The 15942-nt window shown below is 43.0% G+C and overlaps 1 protein-coding gene across 1 annotated transcript in view; it reads right to left on the reverse strand.

The window, feature by feature from the left end:
- Window positions 1-467: 467 nt before the first annotated feature.
- The window catches only part of itih2 (inter-alpha-trypsin inhibitor heavy chain 2), a 79718-nt gene continuing 64243 nt past the window's right edge, over window positions 468-15942 (reverse strand). Inside the window, exons 18-21 of the mRNA XM_080207908.1 lie at window positions 9878-10076; window positions 7345-7517; window positions 4415-4526; window positions 468-615 (exon numbers count right to left, since the gene is read on the reverse strand). Coding sequence (XP_080064034.1) covers window positions 468-615; window positions 4415-4526; window positions 7345-7517; window positions 9878-10076 — 632 coding nt within the window. The remainder of the gene's footprint in view (window positions 616-4414; window positions 4527-7344; window positions 7518-9877; window positions 10077-15942) is intronic.

Raw genomic sequence — 15942 nt, forward strand, 5'->3', positions numbered from 1 at the left:
TGATTTGTTTTTGAAACCCTTACTTTATTGCAGCCAAAACCAACATTGCATTTTTCTGCTTACAATTTCAAGAGCTGGTGAACTGGAAATTTTAATTTGTAACAATCCACAGCAAAAATAAGGTTTCACTTTCACGTTGCTATGCAACTTTGTGTATGGAAATCTGGAATATCAGTAGAACAAGACCTGTGTAATATATCGTTGACTGTCAACTAACAAGCATGATAAATGAGTGTTTAAATGGTTACATTAGCAAGAGAGTCAAAAGTATGTGAAGGGGTTGTAGAATAGTATTATAGTGGAAAAACGATTGTATTGGGTCAAGGGAATGTTCTTGCGACTATATCTTTAATAACAGTTTTAATAATAAAACTCATTTTCATTAATAGTCTACAATTATTTTTCAATGCTGCAGATTCTTATTCCTTCCTGTCTGTCCTTCTAACCTTTACAGTTTCATTAAGCATTCATGGATGCTCCAAGAAGCTGTAAAGGTGTGGAACAAGATAATCTTTGAAATGTCCATCGATAAAGCCTTTTCCGCTGTTGTGGATGAACCAGCATTGGACATCTGTTCCATTAACCGTATCTGTCCGGTAGTCCTTTTGTAAACCCCTGCAGGATAATGAAGAAAGTGGTTACATTGGACCATGCCACATTGTCTTCTCACTACAGATTTTCCCTTCAGGAAATGAAAGTTCAGTTTTCATAATTTCATAATCCAATCCAGTACCACACCTCCTGTGTGCATAACAGATCTTTATCTTTTAAGTCTAATTGCTCCTTTATTTACTAACTCAATGAGTGCAAGGAATAAGCAGGAAATACAAATATTGAGTGGCATCACAGAGGTGTGGCTAGAATCATGTGATAAAGATGAGAGCGATACAGAATGATTCAGAAGGACTAATGCCTTTCACTGCCACAGGACGTCTGTAAGTACATTACAGTAAAAAAAAACTTTTGAAATGAAGTCGCTGTTGGAGAATTTGAGGCAGGCAATTTGTTCACAGGACAAACTGCAATGTGATAATCTGTTTTTGTGACGTTGATTAAGAAATATTGGCTTAGACACCAGGGATAACTCTCCTGATCTTTTCTGAAACAGTGCCTTGGGACCTTCTGTGCCCATGTGAGAGCAGAGGCACCTCATCTGAAAGACAGCACCTTGCACAGTACAGCACTTCCTCAGTACTGCACTGGAATGACAGTCATAGAGGTTTACAGCATGGAAACAGACCCTTTGGCCAACTTGTCCATGCTGCCCCTTTTTTTTAAACCCCTAAGCTAGCCCCAATTGCCTGCGCTTGGCCCATATCCCTCTGTACCCATCTTACCCTACAGCTTTGATTTTTGTGCTCAACTCCTTGGGTGGGACTTGAAGCCACAACACTGTCATTCAGCTGAGCTACAATTGATGTAGTAACAAGTCTCAACACCAGGTTAAAATCAAACAGGTTTATTTGATAGTAAACGCCACAAGCTTTCGGAACACTGTTCCTTCATCAGGTAAGTGGAGAGTTCTGATCAGAACTCTCCAGTCACCTGACAAAGGAACAGTGTTTCGAAAGCTTGTGGCATTTACTATCAAATAAACATGTTGGACTTTAACTTGGTGTTGTGAGACTTCTTACTGTGTTTACCCCAGTCCAACGTCAGCATCTCCACATCATGACTACAACTGAAGTGGCAGAGAAGTGAAGTTGCTGGCACAGGTGGTGCTCTGAATTTTGAACAGGAACGAGGAAAGATACCAAAGCAATTGCCATTTTAAAATCTAGTAAAGGTAAGCACAGTAATCAGCAATCTACGTTGTCTGTCAGCTGAATGTAAATGGATATATGAAAAGAAGCCTAAGTAATTCCAGGAACATGTATAATAATATGTGCCATTCCAAGGGATTTGCGTATTGTAAAGGTTACTTCAGGGCAACTGAAAGGGATATGTGAAAGTAAGTTTGTAGAAGTGACTGCTTAACAAAACCCATGAAGCAAATGGATATTTTTTTTTTTTTATATAGGTGAACCTAACAAATCCAATTTAAAAACTTGTCAAATTCAGCTGGCTTAACATGTTTCATGAGCCCCTCAGCTTTCTGTCGGTGGTTGCTTCAGATGGACTTGTGGTTTGCAGTAAGTTGAGCTTAATCAGTCAAAGAAAACCTTATAGAGGCCTATAAAATAACAAGGGGCATAGATAAGGTAGATAGTCAATATCTTTTCCCAAACGTAGGGGAGTCTAAAACTAGAGGGCATAGGTTTAATGTGGGCGGGGAGAGTTGCAGAAGTGTCCAGGGGGGCAATTTTTTTCACATAGAGGAAGGTGAGTTTCTGGAACAAGCTGGCAGAGCTAGTAGTAGAGGCAGGTACAATTTTTATCTTTTAAAAAGCATTTAAATAGTTACATGGGTATAGAGAGATATGGGCAAAATTATGAGATATAGGAATAGTTTAAGGGCTTTTTAAAAAAAGGTGTGGCATGGACAAGTTTGGCCGAAGGGCCTGTTTCCATGCTGTAAACCTCTATGACTCTAAAATGAATCTCCTTTAAGATTTGGCAACATAGCCATTAATGGAAGTATTTTATCAATTTCCCGTCCACTCCTTTATTAGATCAATATATAACAAAAATCACTAATTACTTGTGCAAATTCAATGTAACACACATAATTGAACTTGACTATTCACCACCCGGATGTTGCCTGGGATAGAATATTTTAAGTTATGAAGAGAGACTGGATAGGTTTGGGTTGTTTTCGTTGGATCAGAGAAGATTGAGGGATGATCTGCATCATAACACAGAGGTGATTTTCCCTCTGCTCAATTTTGGAACAACCCACAAGGATATACCTCCCCTTGTAACCTTGTACGAGTGTGTGTGTGTGAGGTAGTAGGAAGTTACTGGTTTTGTATCTGACACACACTATCTTTAACAATTAATAGGTCTTTAATAAGGTTAACAATTTAAAAATAAAGTAATTAACAAACTGAATAAAAGCCCAATAGAATGCTGTTCAAATATTACAAGACTCCTTCAGAAATAATGAAATAAATCATTACAGAATTCAGTCACTCTCAACTAATATGCAAACAAGTGTTTTTTTGGAAGTATGAACTTCGTTCTCATCTGGAACACTATTAGTTGGTATCTCTCTCTATTTAGATGGTGGTTTTATTCATTCATGAAACTGGAGGATTTACATGAGAGCTTTGCCTTCCCACCTTCCAACTCAAGAGGTGGCAAGCATACTCTGCCAGTTATCCCCCCTTATCTGGGTTTATATACCTGGAATTACCTCACAGGGTTCCTGCAATCTGAGTGGTTTGAGACTGCTAACAACCCTCACATTTGAATTCCATTGGTTCTGTGTCTCTGCAAGCTGCTTTAAATTCATTGGTCCAATTCAAAAGCCTGTTGTGTTAGGTTGGATCACTGACTACTCAGTTTTGATACAAATGTTGCAAAAACCTGCTTTTGCAGCCTGCACTCTGCATTTTAAAATCCACGCGTAAAGATATCTGCTTTTTAAAGAATCAGTGTGATATGATTTCTTCTTTTGATTTTAGCATTTCTTTTCATTACCTGCATTTGTCAAAACACCACATTTTCAACCTTACAACTTCACAACACCTGAGTGAGGTGTACAAGATTATGAGGTCCATGGCCAGAGCAGATAAGGAGCAGCTGTTCCCCTTGGTTGAAGGGTCAGTCACAAGGGGACACAAGTTCAAGGTGGGAGGCAGGAGGTTTAAGGGGGATATGAGGAAAAACCCTTTTACTTAGAGGGTGGTGATGGTCTGGAATGCACTGCCTCGGAGAATGGTAGAGGTGAGTTGTCTTACATCCTTTAAAAAGTACCTGGATGAGCACTTGGCACATCATAACATTTAAGGTTTTGGATCAAGTGCTGGTAAATGCGATTAGATGGGAGATCAGGGTATCATTGCAGACCTGAAGGGCATGAGTCTGAGTGCTCTTGAACCAACAAATAATTGAAATCAAATCTTTACTGGCCAATATCCATTTTTTAATAAGTATGCATTTTGTCTAGTTATCCTGTGGTCATCAAAAAATTAGAAGTTACATGCACTATTGATCTATATATGTTAATAACAATAAGAACTAAAAAGTGGATCTTTGGAGGAGGGCAACTTGGGTCAAATATTAAGTCCCAAGCAGAAGTTGAGCAATCTCCTTTCCCCCTTCTGCAAATCCGACGATGGAGTTATTTTTTGCAAAGCTCTCAATGGCTGGTTACATTGCATTGAGGACAAACTTGGTAACACAACAGAGCATGCTGAGGAGGACAGGAAAAGCTGAAGCAGAGGAAATTAAAAAATATATGTTTCTTTACTTTGAACTTTATTGTTCACAGTGGCCCTGATGTAATGAGCTAGTCGCTTTGTTCACGTACCTGGTTACTGTAATTTTGTGACCTTTCACTTCCATGGTGGCTTGTGGTTTATTAGGATCCAAGCCTTGACGGATGTTGTACACGTTCACTTCAGGCTCGTGGATGAACTGACCTGCAATGGGAATCATTTCTTTAACTTCCTGGATAATGTGTTACCACAACATGAAACATCTTGGCTGTTTCACGTGTTGCAAGGCAGAAGGTTTGATATTTGCTGGAGCTTAGATGATGAAGACCATAGTAATGTTGCATTAACTGTATTTGGTGAAGAGGCAGTGGGGTAGTGGCATTGTCACTGGACTAGTAATCCATAGACCCAGGATGATGCTCTGCGGTTCAAATGTCACCATGGCAGATGGTAAAATCTGTATCTGAACCATGACCATTGTCCTAAAAATCTATCTGGTTCACTAATGTCCTTTAGGGATTGGAAATCTGCCATCCATGGTGTTTCCAGATCCGCAGCAATGTGGTAGACTATCAAACAGCTGAGCAAGCCACTCGGTTCAAGGGCAATTAGGGACGGGCAATAAATGTTGGCCCTGCCAGAGATGCCTGCATCTCATCAATAAATAACAAAAAGTTAAGTAAGATCTAAATGGTAAAAGTATGATTTGAGAATCAGTACAGTGCAGAAGGAGGCCATTCGGTACATTGAGCCTGCACTGACAACAATCCCACCCAGGTCCTATCCCTGTAACCCCATATATTTACCCTGCTAATCCCTGACACTAATGGACAATTTATCATTGCCAATCCACCTAACTTGCACATCTTTGGATCGTTGGAGGAAATCGGAGCACCTGGAGGAAACCTGCACAGAAATGGGGAGAATGTACAAACTCCACACAGACAGTGACCCATGCAGGGAATCCAACCCAGATCCCTGGTGACTATGCTGGCACAGTGGTTAGCACAATGCAGTGCTCACCACTGTGCCTGTCATAGTCCTAGATGACTATAGGCTGTTTTCCCCTTTGAGGGGGAGAAAGGACTGGTGGTGATTTAACCTGAGGATCACCACACCTCAGGTAAGGGGGAAGGTTGAGAAGGTGGGGCCTTCATGAATAACTTTGACCAGCTGTCCAGTCAACTGAGCTAACCGACCCCAAGACCTGAATGACCACAGGGTGAATTGTTACAACAGCAAGAATACAAAGCAAATAATTTTAACCCGAGTTGCCAGGTGAGGACCTCATGGCATTGAATGGGCTGTACCCAATTCTGTTAGATTCTCCAGCCAGCCATGGCAGGTTTTCCTGCAATGGAGCTGTCTCACCATTGGACTGCGATGTGGATGGTGGTTTACACTCATTGTCTGTTCCGCCATTGGGGAACCCACACAGAGATCAACTTTGACAGGGCCTGAAGACCCTGCCAGCAGGAAGAGCTGGAGAATTATGTCCTTAGGCTAACACTGCCCCAAAGAGAAAATAGTTATCATCACTAGCTGCACCATTTGTGAAAGGGATTGGTCCCAAGTTTGGTAGGGTGTGTCTTTTGGTTTGAACATATTAAAAGTGCCACATTTAGCCTTAAAATAGGATCTAAATGACAGTAATGAGTAAGGGCCAAATGATCTTTAATCCCTACATTGTTAAACTTAAGAATAGATAAAACATTGTGAAACACTTAAGGCCCTATTTTACCATTGTGTCACACCGGTTTTTGGGCACAAAAACGTGGTAAAGTTGGGTGTGAGGCCATTAATGCGATCCGCGCCCGTGTCGGCACAGATGGCCACTTTACCGAAACCTGGGAATGGCCGCGATCTGCTTCACGCCTGAAACGGGCGCAACAGCGATTTAAATGCATTTGCGTGTATTTCAATTGAATTAATGAACGGCCTGCCCAACTTTATCAGCATTTCCGCCTTTACCGCCACGTTCGCCAATCCGGAACCGCACCGTTAACGGACCTGCTAAATAAAAGTCTGAATCGGGGGCTCCAGCTGCTGAAGAACATGATCAGAGCTTCCAATGGCTGTCTGACTCAGATCAATGGGGAGGAGGAGGTGGGTCAGATCATTCTCTGGTGGGGAGGGGAGAAGGGCTGATCGTTGTTTGGTGAGGGAGGCGGGGGGGGGAGGAGGGCTGATTGTTGTCTGGTGGGGAGGGAAGAGGAACAGATCGGATGTTCTTCTGGGTGGGAAGGGAGGGGAAGTGAGGCCAGACCATTCTCTTGGGTGGGGAGGGTAGTGAGGCCAGATCTTCTTTGAGGGAGGGGATGGGAAGAGTGAGGCCAGATTGTTCTCTGAAGGGGAGGGGGAGCGGCAGATAAGATGTATCTCTGGTGGGGGAGGCCCGATCGCTCACTGGTGGAGGGGGGGTGGTGTGGGGGGAGCGGGCAGATGGATCTCTGATGGGGGGGGTGCGGTGGGGGAGTCTTTGCCACTCTGCAGGCGATTGGTGGGGGTGGGGGGACAGGGGTCGCAATCAGTCTGGGTGGCGGGGAGGTGGACAAGGGAGACAGTGATGTCTGTTGGTGCCATTGCTCCCACCTTTTCACTCTCGGGCTGCTTTCTCTGCTTTCTGCGTGGATGTGTGCAATTTTTCAAAATTTTTTTCTAACTGCGCATGTGCAGTTTAGATCTCCGATCGTTTTGGGTGCGCTAAGTGGTTCAGGCCTGTGATTATTTTTTCAAGCTGAGTGCGCATGGGAGCGCCTGAAAGCAGATTTTTAAGTCAGAACGTAAAAAATAGGAGCAGGAGTCGGCCGTCTAGCCCTTCGAGCCTGCCCCGCCATTCAATAAGATCATGGCTGAGCTGAAGTGGCTCAGTTCCACTTTCCCGCCCTCTCCCCATAACCCTTAATTCCCTTGAGTCGGATCTGAATTGTGCACAGATTCTGCACTTAGAATGAAAATCAGGCCCTTAACATATCAATTCTGAGTTAATGCCCGACAAGCAACTTGAACACTAAATATTTACCAATCAGTCCGTGGACACTTGTTGAGAAGTTGTTTGTAGGAGGAGCGTAAAATCCCAGGAAATCCACATTGGTTGGATGATTCTTCCAGACGCGGTGAAGTAAAATCAGGAAGACCATATCCTCTCCCAAAGTGATCGTGACATTAGCGTTTTTTTTCACTGAGACGACAACACTGGAACAAAAAAAAATACACACATAGCTTGAATAAATCTCAAGATTTACTGAATCAATCTGAATAGTAGTCCAGGCCTATTTAGCATAGAAACATAGAGGATAGGAGCAGGAGACCATTTGGTCCTTTGAGTCTGCTCCACCATTCATCACGATTATGGCTGATTACACAACTCAATAGCCTAATCCTGCTTTCTCCCCGTAACCTTTGATCCCACTTACCTCAAGTGTTCTTGAATACATTCAATGTTTTGGCATCAACTACTTCCTGTGGTAATGGATTGCACAGGTTCACCACTCTTTGGGTGAAGAAATGTCTCATCTCCCTCCTAATTGGTCTAGCCTGAATCCTCAGACTGTAACCCCTGGTTCTGGACTCCCCCACCATCAGGAACATTCTCCCTGCATCTACCCTGTCTAATCTTTTTGGAATTTTGTAAGTCTCTACGAGATGCCCCCTCATTCAACTGAACTCCAGCGAAAACAATCCTAACCGAATCAATCTCTCCTCCTACAGTAGTCCTGCCATCCCTGGATGGAGTTTGGTTTGGTTGTTGAAGGAATTACTCTGTCTGGTTTCTTTAGGGAGGAGAAGATGTGAGGAGCTCTGGGTCATTGCTGAGGATTTGGGATGGTCTTAGTTCACCTTTAATCTACTGAAAGCCAGCTTGTTAAACTTAGTGCATCTCTTTCCTGCGTATACAGTTTATTAACTCAATTTTACACAGATGACTGAACATCAATCAATATCCCTTTTCAGGATAAAACAAAAAAAAATGTAATCAGAAGAGAAAATGTTGGAAAATCTCAGCAGGTCTGGCAGTATCTGAAAGGGAGAGAAAAGAGCTCAGCTTTGATAAAGGGTCATGTAGACTCGAAACGTCAGCTCTTTTCTCTTCTTACAGATGCTGCCAGACCTGCTGAGATTTTCCAGCACTTTCTCTTTTGGTTTCAGATTCCAGCATCTGCAGTAATTTGCTTTTATTAAAAATAGCAATCAACTGTTCCTCTCAAACTTGACTTCCATGGGAACTAGCTCATTTTGTCAGTCTGTCTCCATTACAGCATCCTGAGTCCCAGAGAAAAGCTTGTTGTTATTTGCTGAACTGGTTTAAAGCCCCTTGTCATTTTGAAGGCAAGGTTCCCAAATGTGAGCGCAATATTCCAAAAAAATCAATTCACAATTAATACATGCAAGCTCAGCATAACTTATTCAATGTAGCTGCCTATGGTTGCCCTATAGATAGCAGTTTCACATGTTAAATGTTTTTATCCCTGTGAAGATAGCATCTGGAAAAAGAGGTATACAGTTGACTTTTTTTGCAGGAGCTTGCCTTGCTCACACAGGCTTATACATACAAATATGCACACATTTGCATACTTGTGCACACACACATACTTACACTTACATACATAAACACATATTTACATACAAATACATGGGGTGGCAGTGGTGTCATGGGCATTATTGCTGAACTAATAATCCAGGGTAATGCTTTCGGGACCTGGGTACAAATCCCACGGCAGATGGTGGAATTTGAATTCAATAAAAATCTGGAATTAAGAATCTACTGATGAGCATGAAACCATTGTCGGAAATATCCATCTGGTTCACTAATGTCCTTTAGGGAAGGAAATCTGCCATCCTTATCTGGTCTGGCCTAGATGTGATTCCAGAGCCACAGCAATATGGTTGATTCTCACTCAAATGCCCTCAGGGATTGGGCAATAAATACTGGCCCAACCAGCATACCAACATCCCATGAATGAATTAAAAAAAAATACATATTTATATACAAACACTAGAATCATATAATCGTGTAGTGCAGAAAGAGGCCAATTTGTGCCAATGAGTCTGCAGCAAGCACAATCCCGCCCAGGCCCCATCCCCATAGCCCCTTGCATTTACTCTAGCTAGTCCCCCTGACACAATTTGGCAGGCTTATCCACTTAACCCTCACATCTTTGGAATTAAATTACTGTGAAAATCCCCTAGTTGCCACACTCTGGTACCTGTTCGGGTACACTGAGGAGAAATTTAGCATGGCCAACGCACCTAACCAGCACGTCCTTTGGACTGTGGGAGGGAACCAGAGCACCCGGAGGAAACCCATGCAGACACGGGGAGAACATGCAAACTCCACCCAGACCATTGCCCAAGTTGGGAATCGAACTCGGGTCCCTGGCACTATGAAGCAGTGCCACCCCAAATCACTAATATCAACATATTTTATTTCTTTCACCTCAAACAGATACCTTTTGCTGACCAGTATCTGCAGACTCAAGTAATATCTCAAAGATTTACAAATGTACTTAACAATGAATATTTTGATGTTGCATTGTGCCGTTTGATGAGCTTACCTTGCATGAGTCAGAATGCTTGACTCTGACCACCAAAGGACAGTTTTGTGCTTCCCATCTTTCAAGCGGATCTTCTCTGTGCTGATCTCAAAACTGAGGTTCAGTTTGGTGAAATGGAGCCCGAGTGTCCCGAAATAGGTGTTCAGCTTCTGGTTCTGGGTTTTCTTACCGCCAATAATTTTACCATTGATCACAATACCTGTCAACAGAAAAATACAGATTGTCCACCTTAAAAGTGACAGAACCAGACAGTGCAACTTTTTGTTAATATCAAAGGTTGTGATAGCAGGGCTGACACAGAGGCCGGTATTTTGTTGGGGCAGGCGAGGGTCGAGGAATGGCATTCTCCATTGGCCTCTGGTGGGATCTTACGAGCCTCGAGTGGGCAAGATTCTGGCCAAAGTAAACTGTGTGAAAAGAGAACTCCTGAAAAGAGAAAGGTATTTTTCTTGTTGCAGTGTCAGTTCTCTGCCAGCAGATGCTGGTGTTGTACTATATATATTTTTGTCACTAGAATCCAACAATATCTGATAATGACTTATTTCTGTTCCCTCATTGCTGCTGCAAGGGGGTGTCCCATCATTAATAATCCAATGCTCCAGCACCTCTTGTTCTAAAGCTTCTTATAGCAAGACTATCAAACTTAATTTTTATACGACCTAGATTTTATGTTAATAATAACGAGGCTACCAGTGTTCTCTGTCCTCAGAGTAAAAGGGAGATGGTGGGGTAGTGATGATATTGCTAGGTTAGTAATCCAGAGGCTGAGGCTAATTCTCTGGGACTCTGGGTTCAAATTCTCTGGGGCTATGGGTTCAAGGCAGCTGGTGGAATTTTAAATTTAGTAAATAAATCTGGAATTATGAAGCTAATTAATCTCAATGAAGGTGACCATGGAAATTAGCATCAATTGTTGTGAAAACCCAGTTCATTAATGCACTTCTGGGGAGGAAATCGCCATTCTTACCGAGTTCTGCCCTCAGACTCTTAACTGCTCCTCAAATGTCATTGCAAGCCCAACCACCAGCTTCTTCCCTGCTGCTATCAGATTTCGAATGGACCTACCTCACATTCAGTTGATCTTTCTCTGCACCCTAGCTATGACTATAACATTACATTCTGCACTCTCTCCTTTCCTTCTCTATGTACGGTATGCTTTGTCTGTATAGCTCGCAAGAAACAATACTTTTCATTGTGTACTAATAAATGTGTGACAATAATAAATCAAATCAAATCAGTTCAAGGGCAATTAAGGGCAGTGATGCCTAGTTCCCATTTAAAGAAAAAAGAATTAGTAGCAACTTCCAGAGGCTGTACACACACAGTTAAAAGAAATGCTGAAGTTGCTGTCTGAGATATTTTGATCCTCCATTGGTCTACACTCTAACAGAACCTTGGCACAAGATTCAGCATTGAAATCTGTGCAATTTAAAGTTAATTTTTTTTTAGTGTCACAAGTCAGCTTGCATTAACACTGCAATGAAGTCACGGTGAAAATTCCCTAATCACCACACCCTGGCGCCTGTTTGGGTTCACTGAGGGAGAATTTAGCATGGCCAATGCACCTAACCAGCACGTCTTTTGGAGTGAGGGAGGAAACCAGAGCACCCAGAGACATGAAGAGAGTGTGCAGACTCCGCACAGACAGTGACCCAAGCCAGGAATCGAACCCGGGTCACGGGCGCTAAGGGGCAGTGCCATCCGGTGTGAAATTGGAGTGCATGCTCACTCGCCAGAAACTGCTGGGACTGGTCCATTCCAGGATGTGGACTTCTAATGCCACATGGTCATCGTTATTTAGTTTTGGTGGCTTTTTTCCTATTTTTTCTGTCTTTAATCTCATTGTTTTCATTCCTGCCGAGCTAAGTGAGGATCCTTCAATCTGATTGCTCAGGGGCCTTGATGTTGCTTGTCCTGCTGAAACATGTCACAGATGCTCTATAGCAGCCAGCTCGCCCGCTCAGATACCAGACTAGATCTATTTCGATTTCCAGACGATCTTTGACAAGGTGTCGCATAGCAGACTGTTAAATAAGTTCAGAGACCATGGTGTTAAGGGTAAGATCTTGGCACTGATAGACAATTGGCTGACTGGCAGAAGGCAGAGAGTGGGGATAAAGGAGTCTTTTTTAGGAAAGCAGCCAGTGACTAGTAATGTGCCTCAGGGGTCAGTGCTGGAACAACTTTTCACAACATACATTAAGGATTTGGAAGAAGGAACTGAAGGTGCTGTTGCTAAGTTTGCAGATGATACAAAGATATGTAGAGGGACAAGTAGTATTGAGGAAGCAAGGCAGAAAGACTTGGACAGGTTAGGAGAGCGGGCAAAGAAGTGGCAGATGGAATACAATGTGAAAAAGTGTGAGGTTATTTTCTAAGTGGGAAAATGCTTAGGAAATCTGAAACACGAAGGCACTTGGGAGTCCTTGTTTATGATTCTCTTAAGGTTAACATGCAGGTTTAGTCAGCAGTCAGGAAGGCAAATGCAATGTTGGTATTTATGTCGAGAGGGATAGAATACAAGAGCAGGGATGTACTTCTGAGGCTGTATAAGGCTCTGGCCAGACCCCATTTGGAGTATTGGGAGCAGTTTTAAGCCCCTACCTAAGGAAGGACATGCTGGCCTTGGAAAGGGTCCAGAGGAGGCTCACAAGAATGATCCCTGAAATGAAGAGCTTCTCGTATGAGGAGTGGTTGAGGACCCCGGGTCTGTACTCATTGGAGTTTAGAAGGGGAGATCTTATTGAAACTTACAGGATACTGCGAGGCCTGGATAGGGTGGATGTAGAGAGGATGTTTCCACCAGTGGGAAAAATTAGAAGCAGAGGGCACAACCTCAGGCTAAAGGGACGATCCTTTAAAACAGAGATGAGAAGGAATTTCTTCTGCCGAGAACAGTGAATCTGTGGAACTCTGAGTATCTTTAAGTCAGAGATAAATAGGTTCTTGATTCTTAAGGGGATCAGGGCTTATGGGGAAAAGGCAGGAGAATGGGGATGAGAAAAATATCAGCCATGATTGATTAACAGAGTAGACTCGATGAGTTGAATAGCCTAATTCTGCTCCAATGTCTTCTGGTCTTATAGAAGAAGTCTTCACTTAAAACCCCACATCAACCTCGTGGGCAACTGCCAGAATGGCAAACACAACTTCTGAGATGAGGAGAAATTCCTTTAGCCAGAGTGTGGTGAATGTGTGAGATTCTTAACCACAGAAAGTGATTGAAGTCAAAATGTTGTGTGATTTCAAAAAGAAATCAGATATAGCTCTTGGAGCTAGAGGAATCAAGGGATATGGGGAGAGGAGGGATCAGGATATTGAATTTGATGATCAGCCATGATCAGAATGAATGGCGGAGCAGGCTCGAAGGGCTGAATGGCCTACTCCTGCTTCTAGTTTCTACGTTTCTTCAACGTTGACTGCAAGCTCCGACCAATATAACTGATGCTGAATGAAGTCCATGCCAATACATCATCCTCTTGATTAGGTAAATATCTTCTGGAAGGAAAAGGTAATTGAGCAAACTCTTCAATATATTAACTGATCATTACAATCTGTGTTCAATTCTGGCATCTGCAGTTGTGTTAATGATTTGAATTGTGCATAATGTAGTGGAGATTTTCATTTCTACTATCTGCATAATAATCTGGAAGAGGTAATGACCTATGCATTGATTTCTAGTGACTGGCAAGCAAACATATTCCACAAGGGCAACTAATGCACTCGGCATGTTTACTGTCTGTGTGCTGAAGACAATAATGAGAATAGAGATAGAGAATCTGGTGAATGAGAATGAGATAGATAATCTGGTGAACTAGTGTGATGACAATAACCTCTCTCTCAATGTCAACAAAATGAAGAAGATAGTCATTGACTTCAGCAGACAGTGGAGAACATGCCCCTGTCCACATCAATGGGGACAAAGTAGAAATGGTCAAGAGCTTTAAGTTTTAGGTGTCCAGATCACCATGTGTCCTGGTCCTCCAATGCTGACACTATAGTTAAGAAAGCCCACCAACGCCTCTACTTTCTCAGAAGAGTAAGGAAATTTGGCATGTCAGCTATGATGCTCACCAACTTTTACAGATACACTACAGAAAGCATTCTTTCTGGTTTTAATCACAGGTTGGTATGGTTCCTACTCTGCTCAAGACTGCAAGGAACTACAAACGGTTGTGAATGAAGCCCAGTCCATCACACAAACCAGCCTCCCATCCTTTCACTCTGTCTACATTTTCCTGCTGCCTCGGGAAAGCAGTTAGCAGAATCAAGGACCCCATGCACTCTGGACCTACTTTTTTCTAACTTCAAAAAGATACAAAAGTCTGAGGTCGTGTACCAACCGACACAAGAACATCTTCTTCCCTGCTGCCATAAGACTTTTGAATGCACTTACCTCGCATTATTTGATCTTTCTCTACATCCTACCTATGACTATAAAGCCACATTCTGCACCCTCTCCTTTTCAATGAATGGTATGTTTTGTCCGTATAGCACACAAGAAACAATACTTTTCACTGTATGTTAATACATAGAACATAGAACATAGAACATTACAGCGCAGAACAGGCCCTTCGGCCCACGATGTTGCGCCGACCAGTTACAAAAACAATGACCCACTAGCCTATACCAATCCCTTTTCGTCCATAAACCTATCCAGAGATCTCTTAAACGCCCCCAAACTAGACGCATTTACAACTGCAGCAGGCAGGGCATTCCAATCCCTCACCACCCGCTGGGTAAAGAACCTACCCCTGACATCCGTCCTGTAGCTACCCCCCCTTAATTTAAAGCCATGCCCCCTCGTGCTAGCTTTCTCCATCCGAGGAAAAAGGCTATCACTATCCACCCTATCTAAACCTCTAATCATCTTATATGTTTCAATAAGATCCCCTCTTAGCCGCCTTCTTTCCAACGAAAACAACCCTAGATCCCTCAGTCTCTCCTCATAGGACCTCCCCACCATACCAGGCAACATCCTAGTAAACCTCCTCTGCACCCTCTCCAACGCCTCCACATCCTTCTTGTAATGCGGGGACCAGAACTGCACACAGTACTCCAAGTGCGGCCGCACTAGAGTAGTGTACAGTTGCAACATTACACTGCGACTCCTAAATTCAATCCCCCTACCAATAAACGCCAAGACACCGTACGCCTTCTTGACAACCTTATCTACTTGATTCCCAACTTTCAGGGATCTATGTACACACACACCTAGATCCCTCTGTTCATCCACACTATTCAAAGTCCTCCCGTTAGCCCTATACTCGACACATCTGTTGCTCCTACCAAAGTGAATTACCTCACACTTCTCCGCATTAAATTCCATCCGCCACCTCTCGGCCCAGCTCTGCAACCTATCTAAGTCTCCCTGCAGACTATGACACCCTTCCTCACAATCTACCACACCTCCAACTTTGGTGTCATCAGCAAATTTACTAATCCACCCAACTATACCCTCATCCAGATCATTAATAAAAATTACAAACAACAGTGGCCCCAAAACAGATCCCTGAGGCACACCACTCGTAACTGCACTCCATGATGAATATTTACCATCCACCACCACCCTCTGTCTCCTATCTGATAGCCAATTCCTGATCCAACTTCCTAGATTACCCACAATCCCATACATCTGCATTTTCTGCAGAAGCCTACCATGGTGAACCTTATCGAACGCCTTACTAAAATCCATGTATACCACGTCAACTGCCTTACCCCTATCCACCTCTTTGGTCACCTTCTCAAAAAACTCAATAAGGTTAGTAAGGCACGACCTACCTGCTACAAAACCATGCTGACTATTTCTAATCAATTCATTACACTCCAAATAACTATAAATCCTATCCCTAATAATTTTTTCTAAAACCTTGCCCACAACAGAAGTAAGACTCACCGGTCTATAATTCCCGGCAAAGTCTCTGTTCCCCTTCTTAAACAATGGGACAACATTCGCTATCCTCCAATCCTCCGGGACTACACCAGAGACCAATGACGACCTGAAGATCTGAGCCAGAGGCTCTGCAATCACCTCTCTAGCCTCCCAGAGAATCCTAGGGTAGATC

This window comes from Carcharhinus amblyrhynchos, chromosome 19 (genome assembly GCF_965287045.1).
Source record: "Carcharhinus amblyrhynchos chromosome 19, sCarAmb.v2.hapA, whole genome shotgun sequence".
Lineage (NCBI taxonomy): Eukaryota > Metazoa > Chordata > Chondrichthyes > Carcharhiniformes > Carcharhinidae > Carcharhinus > Carcharhinus amblyrhynchos.